General features: G+C 44.7%; 1 protein-coding gene across 12 annotated transcripts in view; it reads right to left on the bottom strand.

Moving 5' to 3' along the window:
• The window catches only part of ATP6V1E2 (ATPase H+ transporting V1 subunit E2), a 140,749-nt gene that overhangs the window by 104,649 nt on the left and 12,244 nt on the right, over positions 1–23,856 (bottom strand). For 4 of the 12 annotated variants that reach the window (XM_036872432.1, XM_036872433.1, XM_036872435.1 and 1 more), the window contains 2 exons: positions 21,137–21,843; positions 14,321–15,283 (listed from right to left, as the gene is read on the bottom strand). The exons of 1 other annotated variant lie outside the window; for it this stretch is intronic. In XM_036872432.1, coding sequence (XP_036728327.1) covers positions 14,500–15,180 — 681 coding nt within the window. In that variant the 5' untranslated portion in view covers positions 15,181–15,283; positions 21,137–21,843 and the 3' untranslated portion in view covers positions 14,321–14,499. 7 more of the 12 variants (XM_036872434.1, XM_036872436.1, XR_005022327.1 and 4 more) reach the window with 7 other exon arrangements.

Here is a 23,856-nt window from a genome sequence, read left to right as displayed (position 1 = left end):
GAGCCTGGCTCTTGGAGGAGAAGGCAGCACCTGAACTGGTCCTCAAAGGGTGGGTAGGGTTTGGCGAATCCAGCTAGAAGGACAGCACTCCAAGAGGGGAGACAGTATGCTCGAAGACAGAGAGGCTAGAACAAGCAGCGTGCCCCACATGGCTATGAGGCTGTGCAATGCCAAAAGGTGTCCAGTCGAGGGGACAAGTGGGCAGTGAAATGCGGCCCACCCTCCCCTGGCCAAGCCATGCCCCTTGGCACCGGGCTGCATCAGTCCAGAGGAAGGGGAGAATTTTTCTTAGCACAGAGGTGACTTGTGAGCCCCACCTCATATGCTCATGGTGCTGTACTGCCCAAAGAAGGCCTTTTTCTAATGACAAAAGTGCCACAGCAGCAAGCCAAGACCCCACGAATGAGCACGCCTTGGGATGGAGAGGATAGAGAGCCAGGAAAGTAGCCAGCCCTCTGTCAGGGACTGATGGGGACTCTAGCTTTCTCAGGCCCTCGATGGTCCCACTATGCTCCTCTCCACTCTGATTTCTCTGTGGGGAGCCCCCCAGCCCCCCTGCTCTGCAGAGGCCCCACATGGAAGAATGAGAAGGAAGGTCTTTCAAGAGCTCAAAGTAGGTTGAACCAAAAGGAGAAGGAAAGCTCTAAGAGTCTGGGTCTGAGACAGACAGCAGCCAGTGTGCCTGGCTCAGATCCTTGCTGTTTCCATCCCCTCCTCAGAAAGACCCTACAGAGAGGTGGTCACCCCTCAGGGAGGTTGCCTCTGCCCAGAGCACCTTTCCTCCTACAAACAGACCTTCAGACCCTGCAGGGACCCCTCGCCCCATCACCTTCCCTTTCTTTGCTCATCCATCCAGTAATGGACCAGCACAAACTAAGGTACAGGTGCTCTTGGGAATACATGAAGACCCTCCAAAGGGTACGTACTTTGGTGTAAGTCATTTTAGGAGCCTCACATGACGAGTCCTCAACTTCCACAAGTGCTCTCTTATACATCTGTCCCGTCTGAGCACATGGACGAGGCATGCTGCTTGTTCTCCCTCTTGCTTCGCTTGCACGATCACCCTTCTCCCGCTTCCCAAAAGAAAGGCACACTTCTTACCTGTCCCAAGTCTTCCCACAGCGCATTGGCTTAGGGAAAAACGTATGGTGCAATGAAGGGACAGTCTAAATGCCAGCATCCACGTGGAGAAAAGGGGTGACTAATGACTGGGCAAATCAACTAGCTTCCAATCCTCTGCTCTCACTCAAAGTGAAGGAGAATCTATTCTAGTTGTCAGCTGATAGGTTTTTAATGATCTACCCATGTGATCTTTGAGATTAACTCAAAAGGAGTTTATAAAACTGAGTGACGGGGCTTCCCTGGTGGCGCAGTGGTTGAGAATCTGCCTGCCAATGCAGGGGACACGGGTTCGAGCCCTGGTCTGGGAAGATCCCACATGCCGCGGAGCAGCTGGGCCCGTGAGCCACAATTACTGAGCCTGCGCGTCTGGAGCCTGTGCCCCACAACAAGAGAGGCCGCGATAGTGAGAGGCCCGCGCACCACGATGAAGAGTGGCCCCCGCTTGCCACAACTAGAGAAAGCCCTCGCACAGAAACGAAGACCCAACACAGCCAAAAATAAATTAATTAATTAATTAAAAAAAAAAACAAAACTGAGTGACATTGCTACAACAAAACTCCTTACATTCCTTTGTACTTATGTATGTGAAAAGATTTCTGAGCTCAGCTCTTGCACCTATTTAAAAAACAAAACAAAACAAATAGAATTAATACTGAACCTTGACCCCTTCTAGCGATGAGTAATATTCATCCATGGATATATGAACTAATTGGGGTAGGGAAAAAAAGCTTCTTCTCATTAAGAGATGTATTTTCAATTAATCTTTATTTTTTATGCTTCCTTAGTAGCTATTAGATTTTCTAATAGCATTTGTTTTGATTAACTGTATATTAGTTGTCATGGTACAAATCCAGACAAAATATTCTCTAACATCTAGAATGTATGGTCACAAGAAATTTTAATAATAAATTCATTTTATATACATAGCTTGGTTGGAGAGAAGTATGATAGGGTGATGCATAAAAGATATGCAATCACAAAAATGTATTAGGATAAAATTCTGTAGGGAAAGTAGAAGGAAATATAAATTCAAGGAGGAAAAAGAGATGAAATTTTTCCAACTGTTAAGGGAGAATTTCATGTATTTTTTAAAAGGATTACAGTGGGTATCCAATCACTATAGTATTTCATTTAGAAACATTTTTCAGAGTACTGCAACACTTTTATCTTTAAATGTCAATATTTGCATACACCAGAAAGTACACCCTATGTAACTGTTTAAACTATGGAAAAATTTTGTGTGTTGGCTCCTAAAAATGTGCAAAGGGGTACACATATTTTCAAAAAAAATTTTTGGAGTCTACAAGAAAAATATTTAGAGCACCAGGGTCACAGAGCTTGGCTCTTGCCTGCAAGGGGAAGGCCTACAATGAATGCAAAATCAGCACCTTTGAAGATTCCCTAAAGCTTGAGGAACCTGAGGGCACCCTTAAAGCGTTGCCATGGGGGTGAGGGCTCTCACTATTATGAAACTGGGCCAAGGAGCTCCCCCTTCATCCTGTCAATATCTTCCTCCCTCATCTTTCTCTTCTCACTTGTTTTGTTTGCAGCTTTCCTCCAAAATCCCATTCTCTCCACTACAGATGCCCTGTCAGGTCAGTGTGAGATCTGTTCTGCTTTGTTGTGTTGCACCTCACCGGTCCTTTCTCCCAGAAGCCTTCGGGCGGGCAGTGTCCCCACCCACCCACCCTCACCAGCCTCGCTGGCTGCAGTCTAATACCCCATGTACACGAGCGGCACCCACTGCTTCCTCCAGTTTTCTCTTGCTTTGGGCTAGTCCTCACTCCCCAGCTAAGCCATAAGTTTTCTCATCTGTGTCTCCAAGCCTCTCTTCTCAGCAGTAAGAGGCGGATAAAAAGAATTAAGCGCGATGAAATTTGAACAGCGCCTGGCACCGAGCCTGGCCTGCAGCCAGAACTTGGCACCCAGCTGCATTCAGCAAATACTTGCTAATCGTGCTGTTGAATTTTCTCGCTGGGCAGTGATTACAGAAGTCTGGGCTTCCTAGCGTCCCCCTTCTTCGCCCAGGGAACCAACGAGAGTTCCCAAATCCCCAGGTCTCCTTTAGATAGCTTGCCAAGTAGGGGTGATGGAAATGCCTTCCCCCTCCCGCCACCGCTGCTGCCGCCGAGTCCGCTCTGGGTGCCCGAGCCCAGGCTGGTGGGGTGAAAGGGGTGGGGGGAGCCGGGAGCTATGAGGTCATACTCGGGTCACGTGACCGCTGCCGCATCTGTCAACTGTGGTACAATTACTAAGCCGGTCGGGGCTAGCGACATTCAAACCAGTTCTCTCTTCCTCCTCCCTCTCCCAGGCTCAGGTCCCTTTCACACCAAGGGATCGTCTCAAAAGTCTAGGACCCTGAAGGAGTTGGCTTCCACATGCTACAATTTAAAGGGCTGGGATAGAAAGAAAGGAGGGGGGGAGAGAAAAAAAAGTCCAAGACTGCACTTACTGCTTCTGCAGTTTGAAAACTGTGCTGAAGGTTCTTTAAAATCTTTTTCTGTCAAAGCAATTTGGCAGATGTATTACAGAGTCTTTTAAAAATTCTCATACTCTAACCCATTAATTCCAGCTCTAGCATGCTTGTAAGGAAAGTAATCCAAACAGGGGCAAAGGTTTCGGGACACGAAATTCACTGTCTTGTTATTGAAATTAACAACTATATAACGAAATTGAATAGATTAGGGTATAAAAGAACAACAAAATATTGTTCAGTTGTTAAAAATGGTGATTTCCAAGAATCTTTCATGACATGGAAAATGTATGAAAAAATGACCACAGGGAGTATTTGCTGAGCACTTCCTATGTGCCAGATGTTCTGCTAAACGCTTTCTATGGATTGATTCTTACAACCTAAGTAGACAGATACTATTATTATCCCTCTTCTAAAAACTGTGGCCTAGAGAAGGAAGCTGCCTAAGGTTGACTAGCTAATAAAGTGTGAAAATTGAGGCTTAGCGGTTATCCAAAGGGTTTAACCTAAATAAATGGCAGAGGCAGGATTTGAACTCACAGAATCTGAGTCTTGGAGTCCAGTCTTTTAACCCCCATGCTCTTAACTGCCTGCCCAGTAGGAATTAGCAAGAAATCAGTATGAACACTGCACACACACCATCAGGCCAGTAATATGTATACACACATGTGCCCCTACACACAATATATGAGTAGCAAAAGAGTGGAAGGACAGACACCAACATTTTCACACTGGTATCTGTCAGTGGTACAAGTACCAGTGATTTAAGTTCTCTTTATACTACTCTAAATCTTTTAAATTAATACAATGTATATGTATTAATTTAACAAGTAGACAAAATGTTAAATACAGACTGATTCCACTAGAGAGCCATGTGCTAATTATGGGATTATTTATTATAAGGAAAACTTGAAAGTAGCTCAAGTGTCAATTATTGTTTGAATAGTTAAATGAATTATAAAACATATTAGGTGCAATAATTTGCAGGCATTGAAAATGAAGGATACAAAGATCAAGTGATACCGTTATATGAAAAATCAAGGTACAAAATGGTAGGCATATTATTCACGATCATTTGAAAATATTACTGTAAAATATTAAAGAAAAAGATAACTATATCAGGATGGTAAAATTATATGTGATTTTAAAACTTTTCTGAACTTCTATAAGGTCTTTTATTTCTTGTATACTAATAAAAATATTTTCATTGAGTTAATAAGGTTCCATATCAAAATTAGCACGGAGCACATGGGAATCTTTTTTTGCCTTTTTAGAATGCCTTCTGTTTTATCTCATTTCATTGACAAAACACCCCAATGAGAATACTGTAGGCACTTTCTTATCTATTAAGAAAAGTTAAGGCACTGAAATGGTGAATGAGTTACTTGGAGTAAACCAGCAAATGCATGGCAACCCCTGGGACTAGAAGCCAGGCCTGCAATCTCCTACCCCAGAACTCTGGCCTATAAACCACACCAATTCCTTTCTGTGAAGGGCTGCATGGTGCTGCCTAGAGAATACAAACTACTATTACAAGACTCCAAACTCTGAGATCCAAGTGTATATCCTCTCGATGAGCAAGAGCCTGGAGACAGGGAGCATGCATTACCCTATTTCTGCTCTTTGTCTTCAGAGTGAGAATGTCTAAGGCCCAAGGCTTCCCCCGCCCTTCCAAACCCCTCCAGACACACACTCCCTACACACAGAGCCAACCATGTCCCCAAAAGCAGGCCACCTGGGAACATGCCTTGCTCTCGGATGGAGAGGCCAGCAGATGTGCAGCGTATCCTCCCCGACACCCTTTAGTGTACAACCTTGCCCACGGCCCCCACAGGAGAAGGATCAGGGGCCCTACAGGCCAGCATGTGTCAAAGGCCAGTCTCAAACTAGGTAAGCACCAGACAAGCAAGCCTAGAAAGAAAGACCAGGACATACAGACAACCAACAGGCACATGAAAAGATGTTCAACATCACTAATTATTAGAGAAATGCCAATCAAAACTACAGTGAGGTACCACCTCACACCAGTCAGAATGGCCATCGTCAAAATGTCTACAAATAACAAATTCTGGAGAGGGTGTGGAGAAAAGGGAACCCTCCTACAGGATTGGTGAGAATGTAAATTGATGCAGCCACTATGGAGAACAGTATGGAGGTTCCTTAAAAAACTAAAAATAGAGCTACCATATGATTCAGCAATGCCTTTTCTGGGCATATATCCAGAAAAGACAAAAACTCTAATTCGAAAAGATATGTGCACCCCAATGTTCATAGCAGCACTAGTTACAATAGCCAAGACATGGAAGCAACCTAAATGTCCATCTACAGATGAATGGATAAGAGATGTAGTGTGTGTGTGTGTGTGTATATATACACACACACACAATGGAATATTACTCAGCCATAAAAAAGAATGAAATAATGCCATTTGCAGCAACATGGATGGACCTAGAGATTATCATACTAAGTGAAGTAAGTCAGACAGAAAAAGACAAATATCATATGATACAAGTGAATTTATTTACAAAACAGAAATAGACTCACAGACATAGAAAACAAACATATGGTTACCAAAGGGGAAAGGGGGGATAGGGATAAATTAGGAGTTTGGGATTAACATATACATACTACTATATATAAAATAGGTAAACAACAAGGACCTACTGTATAGCACAGGGAACTATACTCAGTATCTTGTAATAACCTATAACGGAAAAGAATCTGAAAAAGGAAATATGTATGTGTATATTATATACACATATATAATACTGAATCACTTTGCTGTACACCTGAAACTAACACAACATTGTAAATCAACTATACTTCAATCAAAAAAAGAGAGAGAGAGAGAGAGAGATCAGAAGAGGTCAAGTGTCAGCAACACTGGGTGAAGCCAGCAGTGGGGAGCTGGGGGGCTGAGGAACCCCAGGGAACTGGGTCATCAGGCCCTGGTCCCTCATGTAACAGAAGGAGATGTGACTTGCCAGGGTCACACAACAGCCAGACAGAGTAGAAGTAAACCCAATCCAAAGCCCAAAGGAACCAGTCAAAGGCCAGGCCCAAACTCCACAGAGCCAGGCTTCATTCATTCATTCAAGATATAACCAGTGCCATTCCAGCTTACCAGATCTTCCTGATGTCATGGGTCCAGACCCAGTACCCTGTCCCCAATCCCCACCCCCCTCCCGGGGGATCAGGTGACTCCCATGACTCAAGATGAAAAAGAAGTCACAGGCAAGGGAGAAGCTACCCCTCCAGAGAAACAAATCCAAACTCCAAAGCATCTAAAACAAACCAATGGGCTGAGTCCAGGGCCATGACAAGTCCAAGGATTCCAGAGCCCAGTGAGGAAAGCTTCCAGGAGGAGGAGTCAGGATGAGGTATGACTTGAGTGGTCCAGAAGGATAGGTGTGCTATAAAGAGCTAAAAGAAAACCAAAAGATTCCATAGGTATGGTAATGCACAAGAAGTTAAGAGGGGGAGGGAAGCCTAGGTTTACAAATCCTGATGGCAGAGGAGGGTCCCTAGTAAGGAGAAAGGGAGGTGGAAGTGCTTGGATAGGGTAATTTCTGTGAACAGTACATTTAAGTGTTTGTCCTCAACTTGGAGTGGAAAGCATGGGATACCTGAATATTAGCAGTTCCTGCTACTGAAGACAAAGGTAAAGGAAAAGGGATGCCATTGGCCCCAAATGCTATTTACAAAGGGCTTTTCAGGAAAAAAAAAAGTCTTGCCTATAAAGAGACCTGTCCACTGGTCTGAGCTGATGATGAAGGGGTGTTTGTTTTCTTATTTCCATGCGATCTGTGGGGTTTCTTCTGAGCAAAGGAGAGGGGCAAATGCTGTGTTGGGGACCTAACAGAGAAGCAGGGAACAGTAAAATGAGGTTATGTCCCTTCCATGCTTGCAAGCCCTAAGTGGCTTCCCATTGTACTTAGAATAAATTCAGATCCCTTTAAGTGCCGCCCACAAGACCCCTGGAATCTGGCCCTGCCCCTTCTGTCTCACCTTCACTCGCCTGGTGAAGCCCCACTGACCTCCTCTCTGCTCCTCAAGCCAGCAGAGCTTTCTCCGCCTGGTGCCTCACACTGGGGTTCCCTCTGCTCAGAACGTCCTTCCCTTCCGCCCCCTTCCCCCCAACCCTGCTGTTTGCGTGGATGCCTCCTCCTCCTGCCTTAGGTGCACAGGGCCCTACCTGAGCAGAGGCCGCCGAAGGCCTCCCTGCCCATAACCTTTTACTTCTCCACAGCACTTGGATCAACTGAAGTCACCAGTTGTCTACTTGCCCAGTGTAGCGAGTGTCCCCTCCTGGGCCCTCAGCCCTCTCACTTGTGCCCACCATCCTCATCAGCAGGTTCCTTTGTAAAAGCTGGGGTCTTAACTGCCTTGTTCACTGAAAGAGATGCGGTGCCAGGCAGAGCGCCTGACATTGGTAACCAGCCAATAAATATTTGTGGAATGAATGAATGAATAAGAGGTCTGCTGATTTGAATGTAACTGAGTGAAAACCCAGAGCTCAAATTCCAAAGGAGAAAATAAGAATCTTTACACACTCCCTATTGCTTCCCTTTCTCCAACTGAGCCCCAGTGCAACTTGCTTCCACTTTCTCCTCTCCTCCCTCCCTCCCTCTCTTCTTTCTTTTACAGAGGTTCAGGAGCACCTGCTCTGGCAGGTGCTGTGTGGTGGGCCCACCTTCCCACCCACTCTGCTCCCCAACATGCCCCCGGGGCCCTGACCTCATCCAGGACCCCAGTCTATCCCTGGGCCCCCTCAAGTCATATCCCTTATACAGTCACCCCCCGGCACCTCTTCTCTGTAGACCTACATTGTGACTGAGCCCTGAGGACAGAACACCCTGGGAAAGAGAAATGAAGGATTCTCCAAGGAACCAGCTATAGCCAAGTATTTGCTAACATATTTGTCCTGCTGGGAGCCAAGGTTTTGGAGCTTTTATACATTAAGTTTTTCATAAAAATGAATGACAACAACCCAGTCTTATCAGGTTTTTTGTTTGCAGTCCCAAGGGTCTTATTAGCTGGCTATGACCCAGGACTGCTTCCTTGCTTCCTTTGAGCCTCAGATTCAAATGAACATTTGGCTTTCAAGATCCCTTCATGTTCTAAATCTTGTGTGATCTTCGGGATGTGAATCCACTCAGGCTTGGTAACAGCCAGGAGTCATCAAACATCACCCTCTCTGGGCTCACCTCCCAGTGATAAGAAAAACATGTGCCCAATTCCATCACTCCACGGGTGTGCAAGAGAGGTGGTGAGCTGGGCCAATGGTCTGCCAAGACTCTCTCTGAGCTGGGGATCCCTTCTGCTGCGTCTGCGGAGAGAAAGGAGTAGCCTGCCTTCTGGTGAAAGGGGTCCCGTCCTGCAGGAAAGGACCACAGGGTGAGCTGTGAGGTTGTGTGGGAAAGCTGGGGTGTTGTGAGAAAGTGAGGGTTTATCATACCTTAGAACAGAGCTTAGGAAGGTGAGGGCGGGAGGAGAGATTCAGCCTTTCCCAGCGTTGTCAATGACCAGGCATGATGTCAGAAACGAGGTAATGAACTGGGAGGGTACAGAGAAGGAGACAGGGGAGGGCAGAGGAAGGGGGCAAAGACTTGAGTATCTCCCTGGGGAGTTCAGTGAGGGGCTGCACTGGTTCCCCAGAGCCATGCAGGTTGGGGTTGGCCCAGCATAGGTCTGCTGACCCCCTTCCAGGGATCTTGGGACCCTAGGGACAGAGAGGAAGCCCTGCAGCATTTTCTGAGGTTCTAGCACGTGCTCAAAGTATCCTTTCCATTTCTGGCTCTCCAGGCAGCTCAGGATCGGAATTAAATCTACATTCTCCCTCCATCGAGTTATCTTTGCCGACAGCCTTCCTGGGGGGGGGGGCGGGGGGGGCTGGCCTCAGTGAGGGGCAGGGCCTGGCTGCCCGATGTTCGGTTTCCCCCAGCCCTCCCCAGGCAGGGAGTGAGCCTGCAGAAGCAGCCTCGCCATAAGCACTGCCTGGGTCTGTGTCAGCAGCAAACAGCTTCCCTTGCACCTCGGGAGGAAGTGTTAATGAGGAGAGCGGTGGGGAAGGGTTGTGCCTGCCTGCGGTTGTGACAGTTTGCTCCTTTTGGCTCATGGGGACTGAGGAACTTACACAAGGAACACACCTTCTTGAGGGTAAGACAGTTAACGCTAATAAAGAATGTGTGTACATTTGTACCAGACAACTAACATAAAGGGCCCAGTGCAAACATTTCTAAGGCAAAGATCCCAACAGGACTGCAGCTGCCAGAAGGGACAGGATGGTGACCAGCAGCCTACCCCACAGGTCTAGGGTGGCACTGGGAGCTACAGAAAGGTGAGGGCTAAGATTTGCCTCTCCATGGCTGAGGCCCCTAAGGACGACCCAGCCCATCCACAGCCCCCTGCCTTCACACCCAGGTCCAAAGCAAACCCCCTCCCGTTTGTTTCCCAGGGAGGGAAGGGATCCAATAAGCCCTGACTGAAGTGAGTCCTGCTTGAGTTCAGGCTCTACCCATCTGCAGCCCTCCCCCCAGGAGCAGTAGAGAGGGATTTTCTTGTCAAGAACCATCGCTGGGTTACAGGGTGGGCGTCCGTCCCCTGGTCCTCACCTCACATAACTGCCCTTTTCTATGGCACAATCCATGGTTGAAGAGAAAGCCTCCGTCCAGAAACCAGAGCCAGGCCGGGAATGAAGAATGTAATGAACATAAATGTCTGTTCAGACCCTACTACGTGCACACCCAGCGTCAGCACTAAAAGAACAAGGCAGTTGGGACCACAGAGAAGAATGAAGATACAGTCCCTACCAACAAAGATCTGTGTCGAAAAAGATGGGCCGAGTAGACAAAGCAGCTGACAGGAAATAAAGGCAATGCATGGAAAGTCCTCATCAACAGGGGCTGCGGTCCTGGTAGCCAGGGGCTAGGAGGGCAGGCTTGGTTCACCACCAGTTTTTGTTTTGCTGAGGGGACGTTATGAGGGTGGAGACTGGAACCCACGGGGCCGAGAGGCTGAGGAGGAGGAGGCTGGGGAGAAAGAGTATCGGGCAGCTCTGGGAGAGAGACAAGTTTGGGAAAACAGAGAGGTGTTGAAGTGCGACTGGGGGAAATTTTGTCCCACATGTACTGTGTAAAGCTCTCCTCAACTTCCCAGAAAACCTTTCATTAAAACTATTTTGCAGGGGAGATGAAGTAATGTCAATTTTGGGGACACAAATTATTGTCGGGGGCCCCAATAACGGATTGAGGCCAGCTCAGAGGGCCAGACCTGGGGTGGACCAGGGGGCTAGACACTCCTGGGTTATACAGCTTGAAGTGGGGTTCAAGTTCCCAGAATGGGAGGTGGCTGGGGGCTCAGGCAAGTGGGAAGGAAATGCTTTGCTGGGTCTGGAATGATGGCTGGGAGAGAAAGGGGGCGGGATCTGAGGGGGAGTCCAGGGGGCCTTGTAAGATGGTGTGAAACTGTGATGGAAAGCCTCAAGCCCTGGACAAGTGAAAGGATTTATTGAGGTGGAAGGCAGGGAGGTGGGAGCGGATAGGACACAGGTCACTGATTCTGATCTCTTCTGGCCTGTGTATCAAAGAATTTGACCTACCTCACCAAAACGCTGGGGAGATTGTCATTTCTCAACTGGGCTGATAAACAGTTCCCCAACCAGGCCCCTGCCTGCAGTCTCTCCCTCCCTCTGATGTGTCCTCCACATACAGTGGCACTAGAATAATCTTTTAAAAGTCCAGCTCTCAGGGACTTCCCTGGCGGTCCAGTGGTTAAGACTCCGTGCTTCCAGTGCAGGGGGTGTGGGTTCGATCCCTGGTTGGGGAACTAAGATCCCGCATGCTGTGCGGTGCGGCCAAAAGACTTAAAAATAAATAAATAAATAAAGTCCTTCAATGACCCTGCATCACCTACACCCCCCCCACCCACCCCCACCCAACACCAGATTTCATCTAATTCCTGAGCAGGGCAGGAAGCACACGTAATCAGGCTTTGTCCATCTTTCCAGCCTCATCCATGTCACTTCCCTTCGCCCCTCACACTCCATCACACTGAACTACACACAGGTCCTCTAACACAACTTGCTTTTTCACACCTCAGGGCCTTTGCATATGCTCTCCCCACCCCATCCCCCACCTCTGCCTGAAGTTCTTTCCCAGCTCAACTGCCAACACCCCAGAGCGTTCTGTGAACCTCTCTCTCTCTACCTGCTACTGTATTTCCACAGTACGCTGAATACAGCACTTCCACGTTGTATCATCACCATGTTATCATCTGTGTATGTGTCTATAATTAGTGAAAGGACAGGACCAGATGGTATTCTTTGCAGCCCAGGAGCTAGCACAGCACCTAGCTCATTGCTGGCGTTCAGAAATTTTTCAATGAATGAGGCAATTCACAACTCAAAAGGGCCCACAAAGAAGACACCCTTTAAGGAGTCTGTCCAGGTGACAAAGACTCCCTTTTCTCTTAGAACTGCCCCAGACACCAACTGGACTGTAGGTGGACATCTAATCTGAACTGGGCCAAATGGATTCCTTCTAAGAAAAGAGGAACTGACTCCAAGAAAAGCAAATTTGTTTCTGGAACTACAACATGTAAACTCTGGGGACCATGCAAACTCCACCATTTAAAATGAACAGTAGAGGACTTCGCTGGTGGTGCAAGAATCCGCCTGCCAATGCAGGGAACACGGGTTCAATCCCTGGTCCGTGAAGATCCCACATGCTGCGGAGCAACTAAGCCCATGTGCTGCAACTCCTGAGCCCACGTGCCGCAGCTACTGAAGCCCAGCGCTCTAGGGCCTGTGTGCCGCAACTACTGAGCCTGCGTGCTGCAACTTCTGAAGCCCGCGCGCCTAGAGCCCGTGCTCCACACCAAGAGAAGCCACCGCAGTGAGAAGCCTGCACACCGCAAAGAAGAGTAGCCCCCGCTCGCCACAACTAGAGAAAGCCCGCGCGCAACAACGAAGACCCAATGCAGCCAAAAAAAAAAAAAGATAAAATAAAAAAAGAGTATCAGTCCTTACGTTTAAAAAATAATTATAATAAAAAAATAAAATGGACAGTAGAAAAAGTCACTCCTTAAAAGAGAAAATGAACTAGCCGTCTAGAGGACTTCAGAAAGCTTTCTGATGCCCAGTTCCAGCCCTCCCGTGAGACCATGACAGATTCCTGCCCCGAGCTTCTATGAGACACCCCTGTTTACTAATAACCTGCCTCCTACTCTGTGTTTGAGCTTCATGGGATTTCTGTTCCTTATAAATTCCTGACCACACAAGCCAACCTCTGCCCTTGGCAGAGTTGCCTGGGGGTTCTTTTCTTCAAAAAACTTCTATTTTAATACATAAATCACACTCGGGCATAAATTAGACTTTAAATCACCATACACATGCAGAACCAGCTACATAATTTATGGGGCCCAGTGTAAAATGAAACTGTGGAATCCTTTGTTCAAAAAGTACAGTTAAAGGTACTAAAATACTTATAAAGCTTTTTCTTTTCTTCTGCAGTCTCTCTTTTGGCTTGTCATGGTGTTTATTTGCTATTTAATGTCTAAGTAAATAAAAATTACAATATAAAATCCTTAGCATGAATTTTATCATTTATCTTTATATTGTGCAATGCCCATATAGAGAATCACCACAATGACTCTATTTCTTGGCTTCTCCCAGAAGATGCATCCAGCTGGCCACAAGAGATGAGCCCAAGTCCCCCCCAGACACTGAGCTGTCTAATGGAGGACTCCATCAGGCACAGGATACTTTACAGGGCAAGTGCAGACCCTTATAAGTTCCTGAAGATCCCTCCCCGAGACTCAGGCCCAGCAACCTTGACAACTGCTGGGCCCTCCTTCCCACCAGCCCCCAGATCTATGTGTTGTACCGAGGCTGGGGTCAGGGAAGCCAAGCCAGGCATCTCCCATTCCAATAGGCTGGCTGATCCAATCCACAGGAGACAGGTGAACCCCAGGGTCTTTAAACCTCCACATTGAGATGTGCCCAGTATCTGGTGGGTGAGAGACCCACGCTCACCAAGTCACCTGCTGAATGTGCCATGGAGCTGCCAACCTGAGCAGAGATGGCCACCGTTATGCCCAGCCCTAAGATTCTACGGAGCATACAGACCCTCCCTGCATGCACACTGGGCCCTAACCATGGGCAGAGGGCAGCAATGTGCACTAGTTGAGGGAAGGGAAGGCAGGGTCTTGGAGCACCAGGGCGCTGGGAAGTGGGTGGTCAAGAACCCATCCCAGGGAGATGGGTAGGCTTCGGGAATTAGTACTACATGTGAGCCAAGGTCCAAGTCCCTGACACATGCTCCAAAGTCCCATTGGACTTCACTTGTAAAGCACACATGCAAAAATCAAATTAAGAATTTCCAGACAGTGGCTATAAGGCATTAGACCCCAAGTGCTGGGCTCTTCTGACATGGAGCTCTGTGTGACTGCACTCACCATACGCCCATGAAGTTGACCCTCTACACATGAAAAAGAATTCTAGACCTTATTAAATAACATAAGAACAAGAAGCTGAGACAAAAGAAGAAGAACAAACTTCACATACATATTAAAGAGCTTTAGAACACCCAGACCCATAGGTCAAGAATACCATTCACATCTCAGTTGGAGGACAAGCTAAAGAGCAGATGTCTCTACTCCCTTTAACCCAGACTGTAGAACTGACAAGAAGCTGTAGTATGTATAGATAAATTGGAAATAGGTTGCTAAGCATTAAGTCAGGCTTTATTCCAAAGTATAATGCCTTTAGCTAGTCAAAGGGTATTTCATGAAGATAGACTAATACCAGAGCAAAAAAGAGGAGGAGATATTACTGGTTTCCTTTGTCCTAATAACTCATGCTTTTGGGGCTTAGAAGTTCAACATGAGCTTCACTTCCTAGAGGCTTATATAAAGAACTTCCTGTTGGCACTGGCTCCAAACAAGGCCTTTCGTATTTCTGGCATCTTTTGCCAGGATAAGAGATCCAGTCGACTTTCCAGAGTATTGGAAACCATTATTCTCTGATCACCACTGTAGACCTCCACACCTCCAGCCGCATCTGTAGACAGTTGCACATCTCTGTCAACTTGGACTTCCACATGTTTGTGGGAGACTGTCATGTATTGAGGGATGGCTTTTTGCACTGCAGCCTCCACCAGGAGGAGGTCCTGTGGCCTGCAGCGTACAACCACCACAGGCTCCAGCAGTCGGAGCAGACCCTGGAGCACTAGTTTATCCAGCAGCCCCTGGTAAAATTCTGGGTCTGCCACAATCCTGCTGAGTCTCAGCTTTGCATCATTCAGCAACTCTGAGATGAGGTCGTTTCGGGCTCTCAGGACTTTCAGCCTTGCCTGATTCCTCATGGTAGACATCTGGATTTTCTTCTGCTGCTCTATCTGCTTCTCTTTCTTCTCATAATACTCCATAATCTTCAGTCGTTGGGTTTGCACAAGGCGTCCTTTCTCAATGTTGAACTCTTCCTCAGTCTTGGCATCTATTTCTTCTGCCTTCTCATTGGCTTCCTGCTCAATGAAAGCCATCATGTGCTTAATCTGCTTCTGCACATTGACATCACTCAGGGCCATGGCTGCTCCTGGAAAGGGAGGTGGAGGGAGAACTGGTGGACTCTCTGGTTCCTTTGACTTAGGGCAGAGTTTCAGGAGTGTCTCCAGAGTTCCACGTTCTGAGCTGTGGAATGCATGAGGGGAGGAAGGATATAGTCAGAGTCCAAAGGGAAGGATCATGGAGACCATCTATTCATGAATCATTAGACAGATGAGGAAACTGAAGCCCAGAGAGGGAAAGCAGCCTGTCCAAGGTCATACCCTAGTAGAACAGAGACCAAAACCTGGGTTCCCAGAGTTCCATTTCTACTACACTCACCACCTTTTTGTCATCAAATAATAATGAGATGATCAGGGCAGACCTCCAGAAGATTTCTAGTCAGCAATGACTCAATCACAGATAGCAAGTGGAGAGAATGGAAATGCCAAATTAATACAAAAATGGAAAGTGTAGGCACATTTTGGGTTGGAGAGGGCTGGAGAGAGTCATAAGAAACTTGTGGTTAAACAGGAAGGTTGCCTTGAAGCAAAATCCAGGAAGGTTGCCTTGAAGCAGAAAGATTTTTAGAGCCTCAAATGATACAAAGAGACAGAAAACTCATAGGCAGATGGTGGCATCCTGGAGAGAACTGCGAGGTGGGAGGGGTTGAAGGTAGTCTTTTAACTGGAAGTGGTTTCCAAACCTAGATGTACATATGAATCACCTAGGGGACTTTTCAGAAATACAGCTTTCCAGGCCCCACTCCAGACTACTGAATTAGAATTTCTGCCAGTAGGGTCTGGGAATCCATATCTTAAAAAGGACTCCCTGGACCCTCCTATACTGTTGGTGGGAATGTAAATTGGTGCAGTCACTATGGAGAACAGTATGGAGGTTCCTCAAAAAATTAAAAATAGAGTTGCCATATGATTCAGCAACCCCACTCCTGGGCATATATCCAGACAAAACTATAATTTGAAAAGATACATGCACCCCTATGTTCATAGCAGCACTATTTACAATAGCCAAGACATGGAAACAACCTAAATGTCCATCGACAGATGAATGGATAAAGAAGATGTGGTATATATATATATATACAATAGAATATTACTCAGTCATAAAAAAGAATGAAATAATGCCATTTGCAGCTACATGGATGGACTCAGAGATTATTGTATTAAACGAAGTAAGTCAGAAAGAGAAAGACAAATACCATTCAATATCACTTATATGTGGAATCTAAAATATGACATAAATGAACTTATCTACAAAAAAGAAACAGACTCACAGACATAGAGAACAGACTTGTGGTTGCCAAGGGGTAGGGGGTGCGGGGGAGGGTTGGATTGGGAGTTTGGGACTAGCAGATGCAAACTATTATATATAGAATGGATAAACAATACAGTCCTATTGTATAGCACAGGAAACTATATTCAATATCCTGTAATAAACCATAATGGAAAAGAAAAAAAAAGACTCACTGGGATGCTTAATGAGCCCAGGAAAATGATATATGAAAAAAATAAGACTAGCAATAAAGAGGTGGAAAATATTAAAAAGAACCAAACAGAAAATTTGGAGCTAAAGAATACAATAACTGAATTGAAAAATTCACTACAGGTGTTCAACAACAGACTTGATTATGGAGAGGAAATAATCAGCAAACTCGAAGACAGGCCATTTGAAATTATCTATTATTGTTGGAGAAGCAAATTTTTTTTAAAGTGAAGAAAGCCTAAGAGACATACGGAACACTATCAAGTGGATTAATATATGTATTATGCGAGCCCCAGAAGGTGAAGAGACAGAAAGAAAGGAGCAGAAAGCTTATTTGAAGAAATAATGGCTCCAAACTCCCCAAGTCTGAGGAAGGAAATAGACATCCAGATTCACAAACAAAAATGAGAAAGGAATCAAATCATGTCACTAAAACAAATCAGTGAAACACAAAGACATCAAGTGAGGGGCAAAAAAAGCTACAAAACAGACAGAAAACAATGAACAAAATGACAATAGCACATCCTTCTTTATAAGTAACTATTTTAAATGTAAATTAAACTCCCTAGTCAAAAGCTATAGAATGGCTGAATAAATTTAAAAAAAAACAAGATCCAATTATATGCTGTCTACAGGAGACTCACTTTAGGTTTAAGAACACACATAGGCTGAAAGTGAAAGGATGGAGAAAGATATTCTGTGCTAAAGGTAACCAAAAGAGAGCAGAAGTGCCCATACTTATATCATATAAAATATATTTTAAGTCAAAAACTGTCATAAGAGTAAAAGATGGACATTTTATAATGATAAAAAGGTCAATTCACTCAGAAGATATAGTAACTATAGATATATATGCACCCAGCATCAGAGTACCCAAATATATAAAGTAAACATTAACAGAACTGAAGGGAGTAATAGTCAGGAACACAGTAATATTAAGAGATGTCAATATCTCACTTCCAATAATGAATAAACTATCCAGAGAGAAGATCAATAAGGAAACAGAGGACTTTAACAATGATATAGATCAAATAGACCTAACAGACGACATAGCAAAATATTCCACCAACAGCAGCAAAACACACATTTTTCTCAAGCACAGTTTTAACACTCTCCAGCATGGATTACATGCTAGGTCACAAACAAAGTCTTAACAAACTTAAGAAGACTGAAATCATACCAAGTATCTTTTCTGACCACAATGGAATTAAGCTAGAAATCAGTAGCAGAAGGAAAAATGGAAAACACAAATATGTAGAAATTAAACAACACGCTCTTGAACAACCAATGGATCAAAGAAGATATCTAAAGGGAAATTAGAAAATATCTTGAGACAAACAAAAATGAAATACACATACCAAAACTTGGGATGCAGCAAAAGCGGTACTAAGAAAAGTTTATAGCGGTAAAAGCCTACATCTAAAAAGAAAGATTTCAAATAAGCAACTTAACTTTATATATTAAGGAACTAGGAAAAGAAAAACTAAGCCCAAAATTAGCAGAAGGAAGGAAATAATAAAAATTAGGGCAGAAACAAATGAAATAGAAAAATGGAAAAAAATCAATGAAACTAAGAGTTAGCTTTTGAAAAGATAAAACTGACAACCTTTAGCTAGACTAAGAAAAAAAGAGAAGACTCAAATATATAAAATCAGAAATGAAAAAGAAGACATTATACTGATGCCACAGAAATAAAAAGCATTGTAAGAGACTACTCTGAACAACCATACACCAACAAATTGGAAAACCTAAAAGAAATGGATAAATTCCTAGAAACATACAACCTACCAAGACTGAACCATGCAGAAATAGAAAATCTGAACATATCTATAACTAGTAAGGAGACTGAATCAGTAATCAAAACCTCCCAACCAAAAAAAAAAAAGCCCAAGACCAGATAGCCTCAAAGGAGAATTCTACAAAAATTTTTTAAAAAATTAATGCCAACTCCTGAAAACTCTTCCAAAAAACTGAAGAGGAGGGAACCCTTTCAAATTCATTTTAACAGGTCAGCATTACCCTGATACCAAAGCCAGAAAGACACTACAAGAAAAGAAAACTGCAAGCCAATATCCCTGATGAACGCAGATGCAAAAATCTCAACAAAATATTAGCAAACTGAATTCAATAGCATATTAAAAGAATTATACACCATGACCAAGTGGGATTTATCCCTGGAATGCAAGGGTGGTTCAACATACAAAAATCAATCAATGCGATACACCACATTAACAGAAAGAAAGATAAAATCACATGATCATCTCAGTAGATGCAGAAAAGGCATTTGACAAAATTAAACACCCTTTCATGATAAAAAAAAAACAGTCAACGAACTAGGAATAGAAGGAAATTACCTCTATATAATGCAGGTCATATATGAAAAGTGCACAGCTAACATCATTCATACACAACAGTGAAAAACTGAAAGCTTTTCCTCTAACATCAGGAATAAGGCAAGGATGTCCACTCTTGCCACTTTTATTCAACATAATATTGAAAGTCCTAGCTACAGCAATTAGACACGAGAAAGACATAAAAGACATCAAAATTGGAGAGATACAAAATCAACATATAAAAAGCAATTGTTTCTATACAATAAAAATGAATAATCCAAAAGGAAAATTAAGAAAACAATTCCATTTACAATATCATCAAAAAGAACAAAATACTAGGAATAAATTTAACCAAGGAAACTAAATACTTGAACACTAAAAACTACAAATCACTGCTGAAAGAATTTAAAGACACAAATAAATGGAAAGACATCCCATGTTCATGGTTTAGAAGACTTAATACTGTTCATACTACTCAAAGTGATCTACAAATTCAGTGTTATTCCTATCAAAGTCTCAATGGCATTTTTTGAAGAAATAGAAAAAACAATCCTAAAATTCATGTGAAACCACAAAGAACCCTGAATAGCAAAAACAATCTTGAAAGAGAACAAAGCTGGAGGCTTCACACTCCTAACTTCAAAATATATTACAAGCCTACAGTAATCGAAACAGCATAGTACTAGCAGACAGATAGACCAATATAATAGAATAGAGATCCTAGAAATAAACCCACACAAATACAGTAAAACAATCTTCAACAAGGGTGCCAAGACTACACAATGGGAATAGTCTCTTCAACAAATGGTACTAGGAAAACTAAATATCTCATGCAAAAGAATGAAATTGGACCCTCATCTTACATCATATACAGAAATCAACTCAAAATGGATTAAAGACTCCCATATGATCCAACAATCTCACTTCTGGATATTTATCCAAAAGAACTGAAAACAGGATCTCAAAGAGATATTTGCATTCCCATGTTCATTGGAGCTTTAGTCACAATAACCAAGAGGTGGAAACAACCTAAATGTCTATTGATGATTGAATGGATAAAGAAAATGTTGTATATACATTGAATGAAATATTATTTTGCCTTAAATATGACAAGGAAATCCTGTCATATGCTACATAATGGATGAACCTTGAGGACATTATTATGCTAAGTGAAATAAGCCAGTCACAGGAAAAATACTGCATGATTACACTTAAATGAGGTATCTAAAGTAGTCAAATTCATAGGAGCAGAAAGTAGAATGATGGTTGCCAGGGGCCAGGTGGAGGGGAATTAGAAAGTTGTGTTTAATGGGTATAAAGTTTCAATCATGCAAGGTGAAAAAGAGATCTGCTATACAACAGTGTGCATACAGTTAATACTGTACTGTACACTTAAAATTTTGTTAAGAGGGTAGATTTCATGTTATGTGTTTTTTACAATTAAAAAAAAAAAAAGAATGCTGTCCCAGAAAGATGCACCATTCACCAAGCTTGGTGGAAAAACAACCCCGTGTTTGTGACAAAGACCAAGACTTCGGGGCTTCCCTGGTGGTGCAGTGGTTGAGAATCTGCCTGCCAATGCAGGGGACACGGGTTCGAGCCCTGGTCTGGGAAGATCCCACATGCCACGGAGCAACTGGGCCCGTGAGCCACAATTACTGAGCCTGCGCGTCTGGAGCCTGTGCTCCGCAACAAGAGAGGCCGCGATGGTGAGAGGCCCGCGCACCGCGATGAAGAGTGGTCCCCACTTGCCACAACTAGAGAAAGCCCTGGCACAGAAACGAAGACCCAACACAGTCATAAATAAATAAATAAATAAAAGAACGTGAATTTCTTAAAAAAAAAAAAAAAAAAAGACCAAGACTTCGGGTTCAACCTTACAAACTGTCATTGGACGTTAAAAAGAAAATGATTTAGCCCACCCATTCCCCATTATTTTAGGATGTAATTTTTCTTAAACTGCACTTTTGTAAATAGAGCAAAACATTCTCTGCTACTAAATAAGACAAGTCCATTAAATATGTTTTAAAAAAAAGGGCTCTCTGGGTAACCCTGCTAATCACCAGCTTTGGAAGCCATCATGAATGAAAGCAGAGAGAGTAAGAGATGAAGGAAGCCCCAGGTTAAGTGTGTAAAGGAAAAAATGTACCAGACAAATCCTTACCAGTCCGCTGCCAAGGGCCAGCCTTTGCTCTGGCACCGGGCGTCTGTAGGCAGAATGTGGAACTTGGAACACGCACTGGAACCTGGCACTGTTGCTTCCTTCTTTCTGCAGACCCTCACAGTTTGACCAGGCAGCTTGAATCCAAAGAGCCAGACTGTCACTGGGGAAGGCGGGCCAAACCAGCCAAAAGGAGGCCAAGAGGAATTTCTTTGGCACAGAGGCCTCAGCTGGGGGCTACGCTTGCATGCCCAGAATCTCAATTAAGTTGGCACATGGTGGGCTTCAGCTCTGGGGTGGGCTCACCTTAACCAAGCTCTCAGAAACAGATACGTATGTGAACCCAGGCAGCCAGTTTATTAAGTTACTAGTGAAAAATACAGCTGTCATGTTGGCAGGTCATGGCCCTCTTTTCCTGTATGTGAGTCGCATGGGAAGCCAAATCCAAAGGTTGTTTTAGTGAGAAACCAGAGCAAGCAAAACTTGCCAGACAGTCTGTAGGAATACCACACCCGCCACAGGGGCTGGCATGCTCTGGTCCATCAGGGAGGACATCCTCTCCAAGCCCAGACAGGGCTTAAGGAGGCATCGCCGGCTTCCACAGTATGGTTGCTGGAGTAAGACTGCTGGAATTCAGATCCTACTTCTGCACTTAACATTTGTATGACTTTGGGAAAGCAGCTCATGCCTTGAAGCCTCAGTTTCTCCATCTGTAAAATGGAAATAATAATAGTATGCACATCATAGGATTATTGTGAGGCTTAAATGAAAGAAGTGAATGTTTAGCACACTGCTAAGCACAAAGTTAATCTTCACACTTGGTAGTTACTGTCATCATCAGCATCACTAGTACTACTACTACTATATTATTACTAGCTCTTCTCCTCCGCTTTAAACCTCATCACAGTCACTCTTTTTGTGTACAGAGTACTTATGACTGATTTGATTTCCACTCCCTAAAATAAGTGGAAACACATCCTAGTCTTGCTTCCTTATATTAAAATTAGTAGCCCTGCATGGAGTTTGGGGACCTCCCAGCACTTCATGGCACATTCACCCGTGGTCTCAGGTGGCCAGCCATATCGTTGGTGATGGTAGGTGAAGTCCTGGAATTCCAGGGCTCTTGGGCTGAGGCTGGGGTAGAGTCATCCCACAGCCTGTCACAGTCTCTGAATCTGCAGTCCTGAGTTCTCAAGCTTCTTCTGTGACTCCCACTTCTACTCAGTCTATCAGTGCTGGGACTTGAAGGCAGCTGCAGGGTGGGGCAGGGCTAAAAGTCAGGAATTGAACAAGTAAGTGTCTCTGCAGGAACTCAGGTGCCCGAGTAATGTGTCTGGCAGATGTAACTTCCAGTCTGTCTGGGATGGGGATTATGAGCCCACTTGAGCCTGTGGCTTGAACAAAACAACAAAACGAACTAAGAAATGTGAAACACACGTCTGCTCTTGCACGAGGGCACAGGATTCTCCGCTCAGATAAGGCAGGCTTGCACTGTAAGTGGCATCCACCCCGCCCATGTTTGGGGCTGGGGGCAGATCTAGAGCTCTCCAAGACAGTCTTACTCCCATAAACTATTCAGTACTAGGGTTTCTTCATTGCCCCCCAGACACATCAGGCTCAGTCCTACCTAACAGCTCTTGATCATACAGTTCTCTCAGCTACAATGCCTTCCTCTGCTTCTCTCCACTTACCTAAATCCCACCTACATTTTCAGCCCAGTTTGAGCCCCACTACCTCCTTGACCTCTGGACTCCTCCTCAAAATGACAGCATGGCCTATTTTCCGGATATAATTCAGAGCTGGATTTGGAGTCTTCTGATGCTCTAGTTACCTTCCTTCCTCCAGGAAATTCCTTGAGGACAAGAATCTCTTTCTCTAGCAGGGGCTGGATGCAGACAGGCACTGGTTAAACATGAATTGATTGGATTAAGGCCCTGAGGCTGGGGCAGGGGGAGTACTTTCTTTTTTATTGTGAAATGTAACACACATTCAGAAAAGTGTATGGCTTAATGAATTATTATGAGGCAAATATCCTGTAACCAGCACCCAGGTCAAGCAGCAGGACATTGCCAGCATCCCCAGAAACCCCTTCTTATGACCTTAGGGAAGAAGACATTTCAAAACTGATGATTTTGTATTTGTAGGCATAAGAGGCGTTCTTAGAGGAAGTGTGGGCTTGGAAATCTCTCTTCCCCGGCCTTACCTGTGTGATCTGGTGTGCACCTTGGGGAATCCTCATCACCATTAGAGGGAGGAAGGGGTGGCAGGCATGCTTGGTGGGCAAAATGTGTCTTGTCACCCTGGAGCCCTGCCCAGACCCTGAAGCAACTGTTCCTCATTCTAGCTGAGATTTGTGAGTAAGTCTGAGGGTGGATGTGTCTGGGTATGGGCTCCGTAACCCTGGCTGAAAGAGAAGCAGCACCAAATCAGGGCCTCCAGACACTTAGAGATTACAGAGTGAGGAAGGGAAGGGGCTTTCCAGAGCCTGGAGCATGGGGCAACTTGCAGGGCCCAGGAAGTGGGCGAGGAAATTTAGAATACTAAATTTAAATACTAAACATGTGGGAAGGGGGACTTCCCTGATGGAGCAGTGGTTAAGACTCCATGCTCCCAACGCAGGAGGCCGGGGTTTGATCCCTGGTGCGGGAACTAGATCCCACATGCATGCCGCAACTAAGAGTTCTCACGCCACGACTAAGGAGCCGGCGAGCCGCAACTAAGAA

Source organism: Balaenoptera musculus, chromosome 13 (assembly GCF_009873245.2).
Source record: "Balaenoptera musculus isolate JJ_BM4_2016_0621 chromosome 13, mBalMus1.pri.v3, whole genome shotgun sequence".
NCBI classification, from domain to species: Eukaryota; Metazoa; Chordata; class Mammalia; order Artiodactyla; family Balaenopteridae; genus Balaenoptera; species Balaenoptera musculus.
Note: the sequence above shows the minus strand (reverse complement) of the source record. Positions and strands in the feature narration are given on the sequence as shown.